At 38.2% G+C, this 17,870-nt stretch overlaps 1 protein-coding gene and 1 long non-coding RNA gene across 2 annotated transcripts in view; one reads left to right on the top strand and one right to left on the bottom strand.

Moving 5' to 3' along the window:
- Positions 1–13,275: 13,275 nt before the first annotated feature.
- On the bottom strand, positions 13,276–17,864 carry LOC106934448 (uncharacterized). Its single transcript, XR_001421699.1, has 2 exons — positions 17,001–17,864; positions 13,276–13,778 (listed from the first exon to the last, which is right to left on the bottom strand). It is a non-coding gene; the product is annotated as an uncharacterized LOC106934448 (long non-coding RNA).
- Positions 16,067–17,870, top strand: part of nr2f2 (nuclear receptor subfamily 2, group F, member 2) — an 11,163-nt gene continuing 9,359 nt past the window's right edge. The window contains exon 1 of the mRNA XM_015014346.1: positions 16,067–16,704. Within this exon, the coding sequence (XP_014869832.1) occupies positions 16,665–16,704 (40 nt within the window). The 5' untranslated portion in view covers positions 16,067–16,664. The remainder of the gene's footprint in view (positions 16,705–17,870) is intronic.

Below are 17,870 nucleotides of genomic sequence, written 5' to 3' on the forward strand. Positions count from 1 at the left end.
CTGACTATAAATGTATGCCTTTGCATGGTAATTGTGTGGAAAATGCATGCAGTCTCCACCTAGCTTAACCACCCCTGCTGCACTCCCCCGTGGATAACAAATGGGCCTTTTCCCTGGGAATTGAGGCTAAACGATGGCTTCACTTAGGGAGCAAAGTGACTGTCCATCTTCATAACAGTGCTCTCCATCAAAGAGCAATGAATCCCATCCCTTCCCACTGGCTCTGATTAAACACTGGCAATAGATATCCCTTTTATGAAGGCCCGTGTAGCTGGACCTCGTGTTAGCCTTGCACCTGCAACTATCAGCTTCTCCTTTAATAAGAAAAGAAGTCCACACATCTGGTCAGGGGCTGGGCACGCTCTTCTGGCAGGCCTTTTCAGCCAAATCTGTTTGGATGAGACACGCCTCCTCTTGATTCAAATTATCCAAGGCATTTCTTACTGGTCGGGATTACATTGATCGCTCACAGGTCACAAAGTTCGTTGGCCAGGGGATTTTTTTCTCTTGCTTTCACTTTGATCTCACCTCCTTTATTTATTTTTTTCTCATAATTTATAAATGTTTCCATCTTATTAAAACGTCACCTCTATTCAGTCACATGAATACTGTTGTATTCTTATGTAGTACATAACTGAAAGTATGCTGAAGCTGATGAATATTTTTTTTTCCTTTCAAATTGCCAAAATTCCCTTTTGAACAATAAGCAGTTGGAATATTACTGCTAAACAGACATCGTTTCTCAAACTTTGTAGGTTTCTGAAACTTTTAGTGCAAGCAGGTGCCTTCTTAAGTCACCTAATTGTTTAATGTAGTTCACCTGTGTACAATTTAATTTCAGCATAAATCCAATGGTTCGGAGAAGGCCTTAGAGGTTCATGAAAATCAAGGAAGAAAGCAGACAAGTCAGAGATGAAACTGTGGAGAAGTTTAAAGAAGTTAGAATATAAAATAATATCCAAAGCTTTGAACAATCCATCCGTCCGTCCGTCCGTCCGTCCGTCCGTCCGTTGTATATACCAGCTTATCCATTAATGTCCCCAGGGAAGTGCAGGCTGGTGATAATTTCCAGCACAAATCAGCTTTTGGTATAAGCCACATAGGCACGATGAAAGAAAAATAACATGGCATTTCAGGGAACCTGGTCAGAGTTGATAGAAAGTTGGATGGTGCTAAATACAGGGTGATCCTCCAACCAGGTTAAGGCTGATAAGTCTTGAGACTGGGTTAGAGGTTCTCTTCCAGCAGAACAATGACCCTAAGAAGAAAAACCTGATCTACAGTGGCTTTAATTAGAGTATGTCTATGTGTTAGAATGATACAGTCTTAAATCCAATTTGGAATCTGGGGCAAGGAAATTGACAAAAAGGAAAAACTTCAAAAACCAAACGTTGTTTTTCTCATACTTCACAATATGTGACTTTGAGTTGTTATAAAACACAGTAAAAGTTCTGTTTGACAAAATTGTAAAAAGTTTCAGAGGTTTTAATAATTTTGCAAGGAATTATATCCTATAGCCTATGTATAATTTATTTATCTGTCATTTGTTTTAATGTGAACCTATTGTAAAACCCTAACTATAAACACCAGTAGACCACTAACTACACATACAAATTTCCGTTGTCTGGTTAAAAGCAGATCAAATGTTAAACGGTAAGACTATGGTGACGTGCACCTGAAGCTAGAATCACAAAATTCAAAGCAAATGGTTAACTTGAGAACAAAGTGCTAGAGTTTCTCTTTCAGTCTGATGTCAAAATGCACACAGTGGTATTCTGTTGTTCATACATTAGCTAATGCTATTATCTTGTCTCTGAAGGCAAAAGGACTAATCTCATGTCATAGGATTTGCAGCTGCCTGGTCTGATCTCATTGGACGAATGTTTGGCAGTCTGACAAAAGAAAAGGGTTGACATCCAACTTCGGCAAATGGTATCAATAGATCAACAGAAACTTGACCATGTGGCTGATGGGAGTAGCATGGAAGCAGATGTGGCCATTTTAAAATTTCACTCTGAAATATGAGATTTTTTGTTGTGTTCTTTTTTCAGGAGTCCACTGGTTTGTTCACACAGTTGCGTTTTGAGGGATTTGATCAATTCGGTATGTTAAAAAACAACTGAACATTTTTGTCCGTCTAGCTTTGTAATTTGAATCTCAGATGGTCAGTCATACCTTTTTATTTCTCACTAAAACCAAACTGAATGTCTTTGAATCATTCTCACTGTTGTTGATTATTTTTGTTTCTTTACCGACAGACTGTTGCATCCACAGTGAAAAAAGAAGTGTTACTGTAGATCCTTCCTCCCAGCAACTGTCAGACTCTTTAAACATCAATGCTTCCAAAAACATCAGTAAGTGTTTACATCCCTTGTTTAAATAACACATCTGTTTTTTTCTGTACTGCATCATCTTGTCTTTTTGATGTTCAATACACATGCAAATTACATACATAATTTCCTTACAATTCATCAATGTGGTAAAGGGACAGTTTACTACCATTTGACATCTTCACAAACTTAGAAAAGATCTATTTTATAATCTGTCATATTGACATGTTAAATTTGTACTATTAGTGCTACTACAATCATTTCTTACTTAATTGTAAAGTTTTTCTTTGCAAAGTCATAATAAAAAAAGATCACGTCTTTTGATCTGTTGACAGATGTTAGTTGATATATTTACTTCATACATTTAGTTATGAAAATTCCAAAAAGTTGGAATATCAATGCTTTGTTGGGCAAGTCAGACCAAGCTTACAAATCACAGGCTCCAAGAGACCAAAGAAGGGAAATGATGACACTTGCATTAGCACATAATGTACTTTTCATGCATTTAACAATGGATTGAGCAACAAATAAAATGAAAATAAAGAAAATAAAAGAAAATAAAGAAAAAGGGCATCAACACCACAATTTAATTTCATTATTCTCTGGACTTTTCAGTACTGCGTAGGTGTTCTGATATTCCCGACATTACTGTTGAGGCATCAAGTAAAGCTAGCAATGTCTCTAGAACGGGCTTTGTGTGAATAAAAATTAGGATACAAAACAGGCGAAATGACCTGAAACCTCATGTTCAAAGTGGGTACACCAAAATATGTTGGCAACCAAACAATGTCTTTATCAGTCAAGATTCTGTCTTTATTAATAGCAACAAAATGCTAAAAGTAAGTATGCCGAACATGCCTTTCTACCACAAGGGTCCATTCTCTACAGTGATGAGTCTTGTTACAAGGTGTTCAACAAAGGAGACCCTTAACTGAAGAGTAGCTCAAATCCTTTATCACAGAATATGAAAGCTAGATTAGAAATCCTTTTGCTTTTCAAGACAATTTTTTTGTTGTTAAAAGAAGAGCTTAATGGCCACAAGGACGTTTGTTTGTGCTATTATTAGATCTACAATGGTTTAATAATGAGAATCTGAATAATACCAGCCACAACGATAACACCCTCAGTCAGCAGCACAATTGCAAAGTATGTGCAACTTTCTTTGTAACATTTTTGTTTTTCTCTTTTCATCTTTTTAGAATCTGGGAAAGTGAGGTCACAGGAGGTGAGAAAACTTCCTTAAAACAGACTTAAGCTGTATATTTCTCTCGGGAAGTCTTAGAAGGGCTCTGCTTTTATGTTGTTCTTTCCCCTAGAGCGTCTTCTGAATTCATTAGTCTCATAATGCCCATTTGCCACATTTGTTAACATGTTGGGTCACCTGTCTCAGCTGTACGTGCTGACTAGACCTAGCTATTCATCGTTGAGAGCTACCTGCCATAATGACCCCGTAATAAAGTGTCATTATCTATCCATCCAGTCTAGTGTAGCATGCACAAAGCCACTGGAAGAATTCAGTCCCTGTCTAATTCATTTCTGCTGGGTATAAATGTCAGCGTCCTTTTGTAAGGATTACAGACATTCCCACATTAGGGCTGGACTGATTGTTCTATATGGAACGCTGGGAGTTGAATAGAGCATTTGATTTCAGATAATGTAGTATGAGACAAATGTCACTGGACTGGAAGTTTTTTTTTCACCGTTTTTGTCTAATCTTGGCTTCAGACTTAAATCTGATACTAAGACTGTGTCAGGGAGAGCTTAAAGTCCTGAGAATGACAGTGGTGTGGATTACACAGACCGTTATAACAATTTGTCAGGTTTTACGATGTTGGCGGAGTCTGGAATTTATTCCTGGAATCCTTTATGCTCCGCCGCATTGTGGCTTACAAAGCCAGCTAAGATCTTAATTTGTTCCTCCATGCATCATTGTTCAACAAAAGTTATTTTAAAAAGATGGCTGTATTAAATCAATATATTATAAACCCTACTATTTAATGACTAATATTATTTAAGTTAAGGTTCACTGTTAACTGACTTTCTTTTTCAGCTGGTTGTTTTGAAGCACATATAACTTATAATTTAGAGATGGGAAATATAAAAATATTAAAACATGAAACATCATCAAATCTCAAAACTGTTTTACAAAATAGTAAAACACATTTTTCTGCCGTAGAAAGGAAATTCCAAGTCATGCACCTCAAAACAGAAAAAAAACACTTTTATATAAGGTTGCAGTTTGTGGAGTGGCACAGTCTTGTATAATTTGTTTTTCCATGAAAATAGAGAAAAATTGGTTTGTTGACTTGACAGAAACAAACAAAACCGTTTGGGTTAATATTTCTTTATGCTTTTATCTTTCTGCTAATAGTCTATTTGTTGGTAACCACATTTTCCCCAAGATTATGAGCAACTGGGGGAATCTGGGGCTTATATAAGGCAACCAGACACAACACCACTCATGCTTTGGCTACAGCAGATCGCTCAAGGCGGGAGTCAACAGCCAGATCATCAAGTTGATCACAGATGTTTTTTTTTGCTTTGTTTTTTATGAGCACAAAGTTTCTCAGAAAGGAAAACTTGTTTTGCTGTAATTTGCTTTTTCAGCGTCCCCTGTCAGAACAAAGAACCTGCAATTACTCTCTCCAAACAATCCTTTCAGAAGGTGGTGTTTTGTTAAATCTCTTAGCTTCTATACTAGGACAATATTTTTCCTGACTTCTTCTGTCTGACTGGGTAGATTACACTATGACTCTTAAGTTTAATTCACATACAAGCTGGAAACTTTGTTCTCACTAATATTGTCTTGGGTGCATACCATGTTATGCTTTGTTGCCCTAGTTGTTGTTCTGGACGTAACATCATCACTCTTTGGTGACTTTTGGCTGCATTCTTGACTGCCTTTTCCCTTACGTTCATGCTCTTTAAAAACATATTTTTTTTGCGATTTCAGTCATGGAAATAAATGTTACCATTATGAGCTACAAGTCTGAACACAACTCAGAAGAAAAACTTGTAAAAAATCTTGAAATGTGACCTCAAATCACAAGTCCCAGGATTCTTTTAATTTTATATGTATGTTTATCTCATTTTTGTTTGAGGTGTGCTAAAATGAAAATCAGCATTGTGCCAGCCATGTCACTACTTTGTAAATTTGAGAATTGTAGATTATTTACTGTGCTGTTGCATAGATCACTGCTTTGCACAACATGCTTAATAACTTGTTCGGTAATTGGTGTATTGATTGCTAATGTCAGTGTGATTTAGTAGAGAAGCAGTTATGTGACAGCTTCAACAATTCAAGGCCCCCTTTGTCCATTCATCAGCACCCCTGATTGGACCCATGTCATGGTTAGCTGCAGGCCCATCAGATAAAGATCAGTGGATGATTGGGCACACACATTCTTAACATGGCTGACCCGTGACATCTCTGGGATATGCAGGGAGCCCGTTATTATGTGCACAATGCAGCGCTTTCTTCCCTCTTATCTTTGCTGATGACATTGAGAGTTTTTGCATTAACTCATTAATGAAACGTCTCATCATTAAAGGCATCACTGGGCGGGGTGCGGCGGCTGTGACATGGCTCTGCCACCGCGGGCAGGAATGTGTCCAAACGTCGGCGGGCTGCTGTGTGCTTTGTTGAAGACATGAAGCTGTCGCATCAGCAAGTTCCCTTCTTGCATCTTGTGTTTTGAAGGCAAATGTTGTATTCGTATGTGACATTATGCCGTTTCCAGTGTATTATGAGGAATTGCAACTGAACATTTTATTGGTGTTAATTAATAAACCACAGATTTTTTTTTTTTTGTAAGATATGGTAATTAGATTATTGTTTGGATTCCTGACACTCAGGTTATACGAACATCTCAGAGAACTCTGTAATTGTGCTCTATTTTATGTAAAGCCTATCAGGACATCATATTCATCTTGTTTTTCATCTGTTCATCTGTCCAAATAACCAACCAACCATTAGCTTCCATTTGTCCGGGATCAGGTTGCCGAGGCTGCAGCCCAAGCAAAGAGGTCTGGACTCTCCACAGCCACTTGGGGCAAATCCTCTGTGGGGGTTCCTTGGTGTTTCCCTCCAGGGTTTTCCTCTGAGTCTCCTGTGAGTGGGACATGCCTGGAACAGCTCACCACTGAGGCATCCTAACCAGATGCTCGAGCCACCTCAACTTGCTCCTCTCGATGTGGAGAAGCAGCAGCTCTCATTTTTTCCCCATGTTTTTCTTTATCAATATGATTTTGATATTTTCATTTTTAAACTAAGAATTTTAAGTAAATTAAGGTTTCTTTTTCATTTTCAAATTCCTTACATCACTGTGAAGGGGAAGACAACATAGCTTTTATAGATTTTTTTTTACACAATCCTTTTCAGGCCAACACAATCGTACTCAGATTTCAGATGGATAGTGTCTGAAGTTATCAGTTTCTTCCCACAGAAAGAAATTGATCACTTTAGTGTATCAATTGAAGTTATCAATTGACTGTACCATTCAAATTCATGCTGAAATTATTCAGTTTTAACTTTGGCTATGTTGTATATTTAGGGCATTCCCTGCTACTTGAACCATCACCGACGTCTCAGGTCTTTTGCTACAGGTTTTCTTCCAGAGTTGCTTTGTATTTATCTCCATCAATCTTCCAATCAACTCTGACCCGCTCAAGAAAAGCACCCACACAGCATGATGCCGCCACCACCATATTTCCTGTGGGGAATGAGGTATTCCGCATGACGTATGAATTGTTGGTTTTCAGCCACTCATTGTAGCGTTGTCAAACTCTGTCCATTTTCAAATGATGGATTATAAGGTTCTCTGTGAAATGTTTAAAGCTTGGGATATTGTTTTCTCTTTAAAGTTCTCCATGGGTTTCCCCTGCCCTGTCTATTGTTTTTCTTTTTTTTTTTTTTTTTTTTTTCCTGATGTTTTCCTCTAACAAATCTCTACGGATTAGCTATATGTATTCATAGCTTAAATTACACACAGGTGAGTTCTTGGTAGTGGATTTATTTAAGTAGCATCAGAGTAAATGGTTCAAAACAAATGTACATCAAATTATTTAGAATTACAAAAGTTTCACCTTTTCTAAAATCCAAAAAAAATGCATTGGTGCTTAGGATTGTATTGTGATGCAAATGTAACAAAATGAAAGATCTATGAAAACCTTAGCAAGACACTATCTGAAAACACTTCTTATCTTTGATAATTTGCCATTTCTTACATTAGGCCCCTTCAAATCATTGAAGCGTATGAAATCCTGCTGTGATTCTGTAGTGTTCAGAGGTATTGATAAGGTTGTAGGTTGTAGATGTGTGTGTTTGTGTGTGTGTGTGTGTGTGTGCTCGCCTCATGTGTGAAGTGAACCAGAGCACTTTTGTGCAGCTCATGTAGTAATGCTGTCATTTCCACAGATCAGTCACAAGCAGCCTTTTCTGTGTTGTTTATGGTTATGTCACCACAATTACAAGAGAGAAAGGGGGGGCAGATATAAAATGTATGTGAAAGATTGATAGCTTTGGTCTTTAGTTCAATTGTAAATTAGAACTGCAACTCCCTCTGGGACACAAGGGCCCTATTTATGATTAAGAAAGAGCCTCTGTAATAGAGTGGCGACAGAAAAGTTTGCTCTCTCTCACAAACAGGCAATTAGCTTGATGAAACAGGTCTTAGTTGTTTGTTTTTTTTTTCTTTCTAACTGCTGCCGGTTATTGCAAAGCCATATTATTATGGGTATCCTCATAGTTTATGGTATTATTTTCACCTTGAGCTGCAAACAATATGGTGTTTAAATAAACTGTGACATTTCTCTGGAATGGCACCGTTTTATCACTACTGAATTTAGGGTAGAGCGCTTTTAGAAGTAAAGAGAGGCGTTTATTTCCCAAGGTGGCAAATATCACACCATAGTTTTCAGATTGCCGAGACTCTGTAATGAGAGTGTAAGTTATGCTGGTGGATACGCAAGAATTTTTACTAGTGATTAGTGATTATTTCATTCCATATTTGAGCTTCATTAGCACCTTCTGTTAGGACTAACTTACTTGTACATTAAAAGTGCTCATTTTTTCGCAAATGGTCTTTTTGAACAAATGTACACAATGTTTCCACTTTCCCTCCATGTTTGCCTTTACATCATCCAATCTCTGCATTGTGGACTTTCTGTTGCGTCTGTTATTCAACTTGACTGAACAGATTTTTTCCGCCACTGAATGTTTCTTGGAACAGATCAATCACACCCTGTTTTTTTTTTTTGTTTGTTTGTTTGTTTTTTTTGTTGTTGTTTTAGCAAGCTGAGTTCCAGTATTGTCTCTCCATTCCTACAGTAAAATTTGGATTAAAATGTTGCAAGGACTCAGTTAACAATCTGAAACTTTAAACAAGTGATGCATGAAGATATATTTGTAAATTGTATGCAATTGTATGTAACTCTGTATATAATTTTGATATTGATCGACTTGCAAAATAGTGACTAATGTACTGTAAACAAACACAGCTTTCTAATAACATAGTGGCACAAAAATATAATTATCTAACATAAATTACCTTGTGTACAGTTTTAGACTTTATTCTGTACAGGGACATCTCACTAAATTAGAATATAATTAAATCAAAAAATTGCCAGTGCACACAAGGTAAAATATTTTTATGGTTTATTGTTGTATGTTTTGATTTTTATAGCTTTCCTCCAGTAAAAACTAAAAATAAAGATTATGAAAAAGTCTATAATACATCTGATCAATACTGAAAGAATATATATGTGTGAAAAGATCAAGGCTTTCACAGTCAGAGAAGACTGATCGCTTTATAGTGGCCCAGCCGTCCATCACTCTCCACAATGAGGATAATCCACATAAGAGCATTGCTAAACAAACTGACTGTTATTTAGGGCCTTATCTAAGGATATTAACAAAAAGTTCAGTGGAAGGAAAATGTGATAAAAAAAAGTACACAAACAACAACATTACCACAGTCTTGAGAAGACGTGAATCAAACTCCATTCAGCGTAGACTTCAGTTCAGTGTCCCAACATACACAGTCCACTGTCGGATTCCTCGTGTTCAGCCCCTTCTGAATGAGAAACAATGTAACGAGTCTCTGACCTAGGCTAAGGCTAAGGAGAGTGGTCCAAACTTCTCTTTTCAGTTAAAAGTAAATGTAATATTTGATATGAAAATCTTCAAAGGAAGAGATGAGAAGCAAAGAATCCAAATCCCCTCAGGTTTAATGTGACATTACCCCAGTCAGTGATGACTTAGGGGCCCATATGAGTTGTTTCAGTTGGTTGACAGTGTGTTATTGAGTTCAGGGTCAGGACATGGAGCACGTCATGCTTTTCTCAGCAGAAGGGGTTTCTGGAGATGCTCATTTCAGTTTCCGTCACGACTTGGTTTCTGCCCACACTGCTGAAAGTAACAATACATACTCTTGTGACCATGGCATCGCAGTGCTACACTGGTCAGCTGACGGGCCACTATTAAAGCTATCTGGGTTTCTTCTACACCTCAGTAGAGCCTTGGATTGATAGCCTCCATGCCACGCAACATAGATGTAATACTGTAATCTGTGCAAAGAGAGTATCATCCAAGTAAGTTCTTTAGCATGCTGATACTTTTGCAGTGAAATTTTTAAAATGCATGTCTGGTACCAGGGCTTAACATGTGTGCTAGTTAATAAAAACATTCAGTTCTGATCAAATACCCACTGCATGTTTAAGGGTCTTTTTTGTGTGTGTGTGTGTGTTTGTGTGGCAGTTATCCATGAAGCAAAGTTGATATCTTACAGTTTTTAAGGGCAAACACACATTTCTAACACGCTATGTGTTGAAGTGTAAAACAACATGACTTGTGTTTCCTGGATGGAGGCTGGTGAAATATGGGAGAATGAGGCAAAGCTCACCAAGCATGAACAATGAAAGAAATAAAGACACCAAACAAAAGTCATACTCTGCCATTTACTAAGCCAAATCATCCTAATTGTGATATTTACAAAAATAATTAGCATAGTTTTGTTAGCTTGAGGTGTTACGGTGAGTTGTGTCCCGTCGCATCCCTCCTGTCTGAATTTAGGCTGTGTGGAGAATGCATGTTCATCCTGTTTGTTCTTTACTCCAGCTTCCTCTCAGAATCCAAACCATGTAAAGTTATTTACTGACTCGAACCTGACTTTGTGTGTGACTGTGGCTATAGTTGTATAATAAAATGCACCACATCTCTTTCAGCTGTTCAGCTGCGTGTAAAAATCTGAAGCCTTTTTATTTTAATCGGTAACTCTCTCGTTCTGTTTAGGTTAGTTATTGTGAACAGCATTTTGTATGTTCAAAAAGTGCAGTCTTCTTCAAAAATGATTTCTTTTTGCCATGTCTTGGTAACTCATTTATCCCATACTGTATTTTCAGATGATGGGTTGAACCTGAACCTAACCCCACTTTAATCTTCTCCACAAGTATTTTTTTTTTCTGTTTTCCGTAGTTCATTCCTTGATCTTCATGGTGCTATTTGTTCACTTCTTCACTTCTACTATGCTACAAGTTTTTTTTTGTTTTTTTTTCATGTTTTCTCTTTTTTTTTGTAACTAGTTCTGGTAAATCTATTTTTTTTATTTTTTTTTTATGTACTGCAACGAAAACACGGCAGCCTCATAGTGATCCTACTTGTAAAAGGATAATATGGACAAAGTGTAGTGCTCATTTCATGCCATCCAACTGAAAATCATATTAGAGAACATTAGATTATTTTATCCTAAAGGCCATGGAATAAGCAATTTGAAGTGTGGCAGTTGCAGCTTGTTTGATCAGGCAGTTTGTGTTTATGTTCTAGTTGGACAAATGTACATATCTCAGAATTTGACAGGTAAAAAAAATAGTAAGCAAAAAAGAAACCACCTCAACCCGGGTGACGCTCGCAAAATCTTACTTTGAATTCTTAGAAAACCTTTTATCAATAACCAAATTAGCTTAAGTAACACCCATCATCGGATTTGACTGGAGAAGCTATCGAGTGTCAGCATCAGGTGTTTTATTAGCCTGTAAGCACTGATAGTTACACCACCTCCTCATGTTCGTAGGGTTTTACATACACCCGCCCAGGTCCCCCACTGATCCTGGAAACTGAATGCCTTGACTCTAATCTGTGATGCAATCAGGCTTTTAAATGTATTACTGCCGCAGATATTGACGTAACAGTTAGTTCCCTACCAGTGTTACATCATATAGAACTTTACATTGTTGAAATTGGAAAAACAAAATTCTTCTTGTTTTCTTTTATTAAAGGGACATATTATAGTGTAGAATTTTGCAGTTATCTTGCTAAATATATTTATGTTGTCTTGATATTAAAGTCTATTAACCCAACAAATCCCAAACCCTAAACATATCTTTGCCATAAAGATTGAGCATATTATAACAATTTAATTATGTCCATGGACTGGAACACACTTGTTAAAAATGCCTGTGCCTAGACACAAGCTGCTATTTTTGAGTAAAAATATCATAGTTTAATCATACCACAGCATTTATATAAAACTGTAGTTTGAACAGTTTCTTATAGTAGGTGGGACTTTTTAGGTTCCTCACCATGACTCTCTTTGATTTCTGCAGCCAGCAATATATCTAAACAGTCTGATTTATCATATTTGTGAGCACGAGAAAAGTGTAGTTGCCTTCTTTTAGCCAGCTGATGCATTATGGATGGCAACAGGTAGGGGAGGGGGAGCAGTACTACAATGAGCTCCTTACAGTGTTTTCTTTAACATCTGAAAGATAGAACTTTAATCTGTAGGAACCTTTTTTTCCCTATATTTGTTAAATTGAAATATCTATTTCATTCATTTTGTTTTAAAGTCAGTTTATTATCCCCCCCAGCCAGCATGCCTAGGTGGGACCCATGTGGGGACAAGGAGGGCAGACTATATGGGTCCCATATGGGTTTGTCCGCGGGTTCCACGATGGCCCCACATGGGTTTGCCCATGTAGGGCCACAGCCCACATGGGTGCTACATGGGCCCTAATTGGACAAAACCCATGTGGGCCACCACCATATAGGGCCCATGCAGGGCCCATGTGGGCTCTGGCCCTACATGGGCAAACCCATGTGGGGCCATCGTGGAACCCGCGGACAAACCCATATGGGACCCAGATAGTCTGCCCTCCTTGTCCCCACATGGGGCCCACCTAGGCATGCTGGCACAGAGCAACTTCAATATTTGTTCTTGACTTGAAAGTGAAAGTAATAGAAACATGTTTATTTCTTCATAAAGATCGTGTATATGGGTTCTGTTTTTTCTTGAGTCAGCGTCACATAAAAGCAGAGCTTTTCTTCCTTCTTACCTTGCCACTGTTCTTGTTGAGGTCTTGGTAAATTCCCTTCTCGTTCCGTTGTGGTTATATTCCCGCCATCAATCAACAATGATGATCAGTCAAATTAAATTAAATCCTAATATTAATAAGAAAACTTGTGCTCTGAGATTTAAAAGTTGATTCATGTGTAAGTGAATAATTCCAGAGAAAATATTAAAGGGTAGCTACCTTTGCTTCCAGCTGTCAGATTTGTTCAGAGCTATCGGCATGGAGTCCAGTTGCCAAAAGACACATCCTGTTTCTTTAAGGACTTTTTTGTACCTTTGCTCAATTCTTTGTATGATTTTTTTTTTTTTTCTGATTGTTTCTTCTCTTGTTTGTGCTAATGTTAGTTCAGCTGGGAGATAAATTTTGAATCTACCTTTTCAAAACAGTTTTACTTCATCCACATCGTTCATCCTTACTTTTACCAAAACATTGTCTCTGAGTCATTCAGAGGAAAAGAAAGATACAATCTGTTAAGTCAATTTAGAGGCAGTCAAAACTTAGGAAACCCCTCACCCTCCTCCAACAAAAAAAAAAGCAGTTTTTAATATATTTGACCAGTGACAAAATAACATGACATGTGACAAAAAACTCAGAAACATCAGTGACTAAACAGAGATCATTTATTTGAACTGCATATTGTTATTGCCAGATATAACAATACAAGCCATAACGGGTCCTGTTTATATGGCTGCCTTGATTTTATTTCAAGACCTACTAACATGGTGATTTTATTAGAAGATATTGGTATCATGGTGTGAATATTGTTCAAAAGGAACATTACGTTGATGTCCTTGATGGCGCTAATATGTGTTTACTATCACCGTATACCAGAAAATAAGTGATATAAAAAAAACTATAAGTGATATAAAAATAAAAAAAAACGTAAAACTCAAGCTCTAAGGGTAAGCTGAAACTGAAATGCGCCTCTCCATACGTGTGTGTACTTTTTACATACTCACCCTTACAACCACAACACACCTTGAGTTACAGTAACCCAAAACCCCGTCTGTAGCCTGGGGGGGGGGCACATGTGAGCCACGTCTGGCTCTGCGCAGAGTGCTGTCGCGACTTTCTCTCCTCTCAAACTTTTTTTTTTCACTCCTAGCAAATGAAAAAGAAAAGGAGTGTGAGGTGAGAGGGTGAGAGGACAGCCCACCCTTCCCACCCATTTAACAGAGGAAAGAAAAAAAAAAACAGAAAAGAGAGGGCTCAAAGAGGCACACAACACAAGAGCCTGGTCCAGCTTCAAAAGTTGCACTGATGGTCACTATACTGCTCCTCTGGGACAGATGGGATTTAAGCTGCTTTTGCCAAAGGGTACTTCAGCAGTAGTTTCTGTGAGGTTAGAGTGCACTCATCACACAATTCCCTCTATCCAGACTTTCCCAGCAAGTCCTTCGAGTTAAATCATTGACCCCCTGGCCATTGTTGCTACAATGCTGCTGCCTGAAGTAATCGTCGTGTACGCTCCATCCATCCAGTCTTTAGCTGCCAAAACATCACATCATTTACTCCACTCATCTTTCCCTCTGCAGTTTGGATCACTTCAGACCCAGCAGCAATAATTCAAACAATAGGTATTTGCAAATACATTAAGAGCATGCTGGCAGTCAGCCCGAGGAGTGATCATTGAGATAAATTGATCCCTATCTGTTTAAATTGCCACTGTAATCGCTCATTGGTGAATTGAACACAGATATACTGTGTTTGGGATCTGCTGGCCGTTTAGACGGCAGCCGTCAGAGGAAAACAGACACAGTGACTGAAAGTGATCTATGTTGGTGACTACATTTAGTGAAACATCTAAATGTCCCTACTCTCTCCCCCCCTACCCCACCCAACACTATGTTTCTTTGTAGTCTGCAAGAATAAAGCAGAAAACACAATTTTCACAATAAAAGCATATTTCCAGTGATGTGTGCTCAAGATTTTTCATTCCTATTCATGCTCACGTTTTCATGAGATATGATTAATTATCAATAGAGGTACACAATGTGAGAAACTGAACAACTTAGAAGAAAAGTCAAACTATTTTAAATCCGCATGCAAAAAAAAATCAATGAACAATTAATTTAATCAAAATTGATTAGCATTATTTGAATTACTATATTGATTTGTAGTTTATTTTATTCACACACAACCAACAGTCAGTGTTCAGCATCTATCACCTTTAGGCATTACTGTAAAGAGACAGGCGATGAAAGCTCTGCAGCAGACTAATGTCATGAAACACTACAGATAAATTTGATAAGAAACAACCAATCGTGATGCTTTTTTGAAAGACGTGTGTTACATATTTTGGAGGGTTTTGTCGTTGAGAAACTTATTAGTTTTTTTCCACATTTAAGTTTAGCTGAAATGGTTTCTTCTAAATGTTTCGAGGTGGAACAGACGAGTTTCTGTCCCGATTCGGCGGGCATCTAATTCAATAAGACTCTTGAAGTTGATTAGCCTGGTTAACCTTTGAACCAACGCGGCTGTGGAAGGGTTAATCGGGCCGGGAACTTGGAGACCTGCGGGTCAGAATCCATCTATCTGCATGAAAGAGGACTTGGTGAAACCACAAATAAGTCAGACGCATTTTTTTTTATTGAAATTTTAACTTTTACCATATATAACGGACCTTGAATCGTCGCTAAATATTTCTTTTTTTCATTTTTACTATTGTTGTTTTCCTTTTTTTAAAAAAATTGTGAATAATATAATATATATTGGAATAAAACTGCCTTTCCAGTTAAACGGTAGGAATTTCACCAGCTATGTCCACCTCACGCAGCGCGTGGAGCTTTTTTCTCTTTGCAAGATCGTAAATCTCAACTATTATCCGTCGCTCTATCGATTAATTTAACTGCAATCAGCACATCTCCTCTGCTGTCTTCCACATTAAGGGTGCGCGCTTTGTTTCACCAACAATAATAAAGTGATTTAGTCCTGTTTTTTTCTTCTTCTCCTTCTTCTCTCCCCTCCCTCTACCCCAGCATGAGCATGAGAAATCGTTAAAGACCCAGCTATTTGTGTGTGATCAGTAAATATTTAGTGCGGGCGACATCCTCTGTCTCAACTTAATCGATACTGATCCCGTTGGGCAGCGCTATTGTTGCGCGCATGGTGGCTTGCTGAGCATTTAATACTTTTATCCTCTGCTTGAAGGCGACACGCAGAGGAAAACCTATGAAGCCGGAGAATAGACAGAAAAGGGAGGAAAAAAAGAGTATTTGGGAAATGTTTCTGCATCCCACACCAAGTCCATAAAATAATTGTTGCAATACTTATAATAATAATAATAATAATAATTAATAATAATGCAGATTTCAATAAGTATGGCATATATTGTCGTATTTGAATTAATATATATATATTAGTTGCATTTAAATTTTAGTCTAAAATTGCATGGTGGTTAATTTTCAAATTTTCATTTAATTTGCAAAAATGCACAATTCCACGTTACTAACTCGCCCCACTTAAAGACAGGTGTCTATTCTGGCTGCCCCCCACCCCCTCCTCCCTCCCTCTCTTCCTCTCTCCACTCTTCTTCTCTCCCGTCAGCATTGCCCACACAAAGCAGCGGCGATCGAGCGCGCTTTGGCCACATTACTGTAGGAGAGAAAAAGGCGCACAGGATCTTTGCCGCTCGCTGCAAACCTTCCCCGGCTTGCTTGTCGTTTCCAGAAGGCATCACACATGCTGTTCTGCTCGGACGACACTTCAACCTATTAGGCTGCATTTCCTCTTAATTCTTCACGCAGCAGCAGCAGCAGCAGCAGCACATGACGTGAATCAGTTGTTTGTTTCGGCTCCCGAAAAGTTTTTGCATGCTCATCCTCAGCAGCAACAGCAGACATTGCACATCGTTTCCAATAAACAGCGAGCCTTTCTTTTTGGTGCATGCAACTCCCCGACTGGGTTGGAGAGGAATCAGTCTGAGCACTGTGTCGAAAAGGGGAAGACTAAATTTAATCTGAATAAGAGAGAGAGAGGGGAGAGAAGATGCATCCCGCTACGGACGAATCAGCAGCATATGCATTTGGTAGGTTTGCTATGAGAATACAGCCTCCTGACTCGCTATATTAATGTTGAATAAAATTTTTTTTATGAATGGCTGTTTGCAAACTTGCAAGACTTATCGCGGTTATCTTAGAAATTAATGAATGAGGGGGTGGAAAAAGTCCGTGTTCGCTGCACAGGCGCTAGAATACGACTCGCGTAGGTTCCTGATGCAGCTCTTGCAGCTTATTTTAAAGGAAAAAAGTTTTGATTTAAAGCTGATAAATAAAGCAACGGTGCTTAAAAAATGTATCATAATTAAGAATTACAAACACTCACCTTTTTCTATGTGAAACTGGATCCTCGCAGGGTCTTTTGGGACTGTTTCCACTTTCGCTGGATCTGTAAACGAAAAATAATAATGCAAGCAAAAAAAATAAAAATATTCGGCTAATTTCTCTCAATATTAGATGTAATTTGGTTTGATACAACCACTGGGATTAGTAAAGGTAGCGGGAAAAAATGTGCAAAAGTCCAACTCCTGCAGCTATCAAAGCTTTCCCCCCCATCCACGGTTGTGTTGAGCGAAATTAAAACAGTCATCAGTTTAAACTGCAGCTCGTTAGTTTGGTTGGTCGATGCGAGAGACACGAGACTGAAGCTGTTTCCGTCTCGGATGGCTCCTCTAAATTGAATCTTATTTGAAGAGAGAAAAAAATCATACGCTAGGGGGCACCCATATACTGTAATACATCCTGAGACAATGCTGGTGGATGCTGGTGGATAGGGCTGCTCTCTCTGTCGCCTAACACACTGACCTGGCTGGAAGTTCATCTCCACGGCTGTGAAGTTTCACCTGCAGTTCAAAGCTGCACTCAAAGTGAAACAGTTTTGTTGCTTCTTGTTTTTTTTTTTTTTGTTGTTGTTTTTTTTTTTTGTTTTAAGACTGGCAATGCTCATTTATCCCTACAATCACTGACACTTTTGGACATGCAAACCGTCCGCATCAATGAGTTGAATTTTTAAATAGACATTTACTCCTGCACAATGTCTTTAGTCAGGAAGTATCTCCACAAATGACACATCGCTTTATTTCCCAGGATGTCGTCCCGCCGCCTGTCCTACATGGTGGTGGCTTCTGACATGTAGAGATAAATTTATATTTTTGGATGCAATCTCTGTTTCCTGCTTATTTTTTTTTTTTTTTTT

The sequence above is a fragment of the Poecilia latipinna genome, unplaced genomic scaffold, assembly GCF_001443285.1.
Source record: "Poecilia latipinna isolate Pla-1442-1.1 unplaced genomic scaffold, P_latipinna-1.0 Scaffold1808, whole genome shotgun sequence".
Taxonomy (NCBI): domain Eukaryota; kingdom Metazoa; phylum Chordata; class Actinopteri; order Cyprinodontiformes; family Poeciliidae; genus Poecilia; species Poecilia latipinna.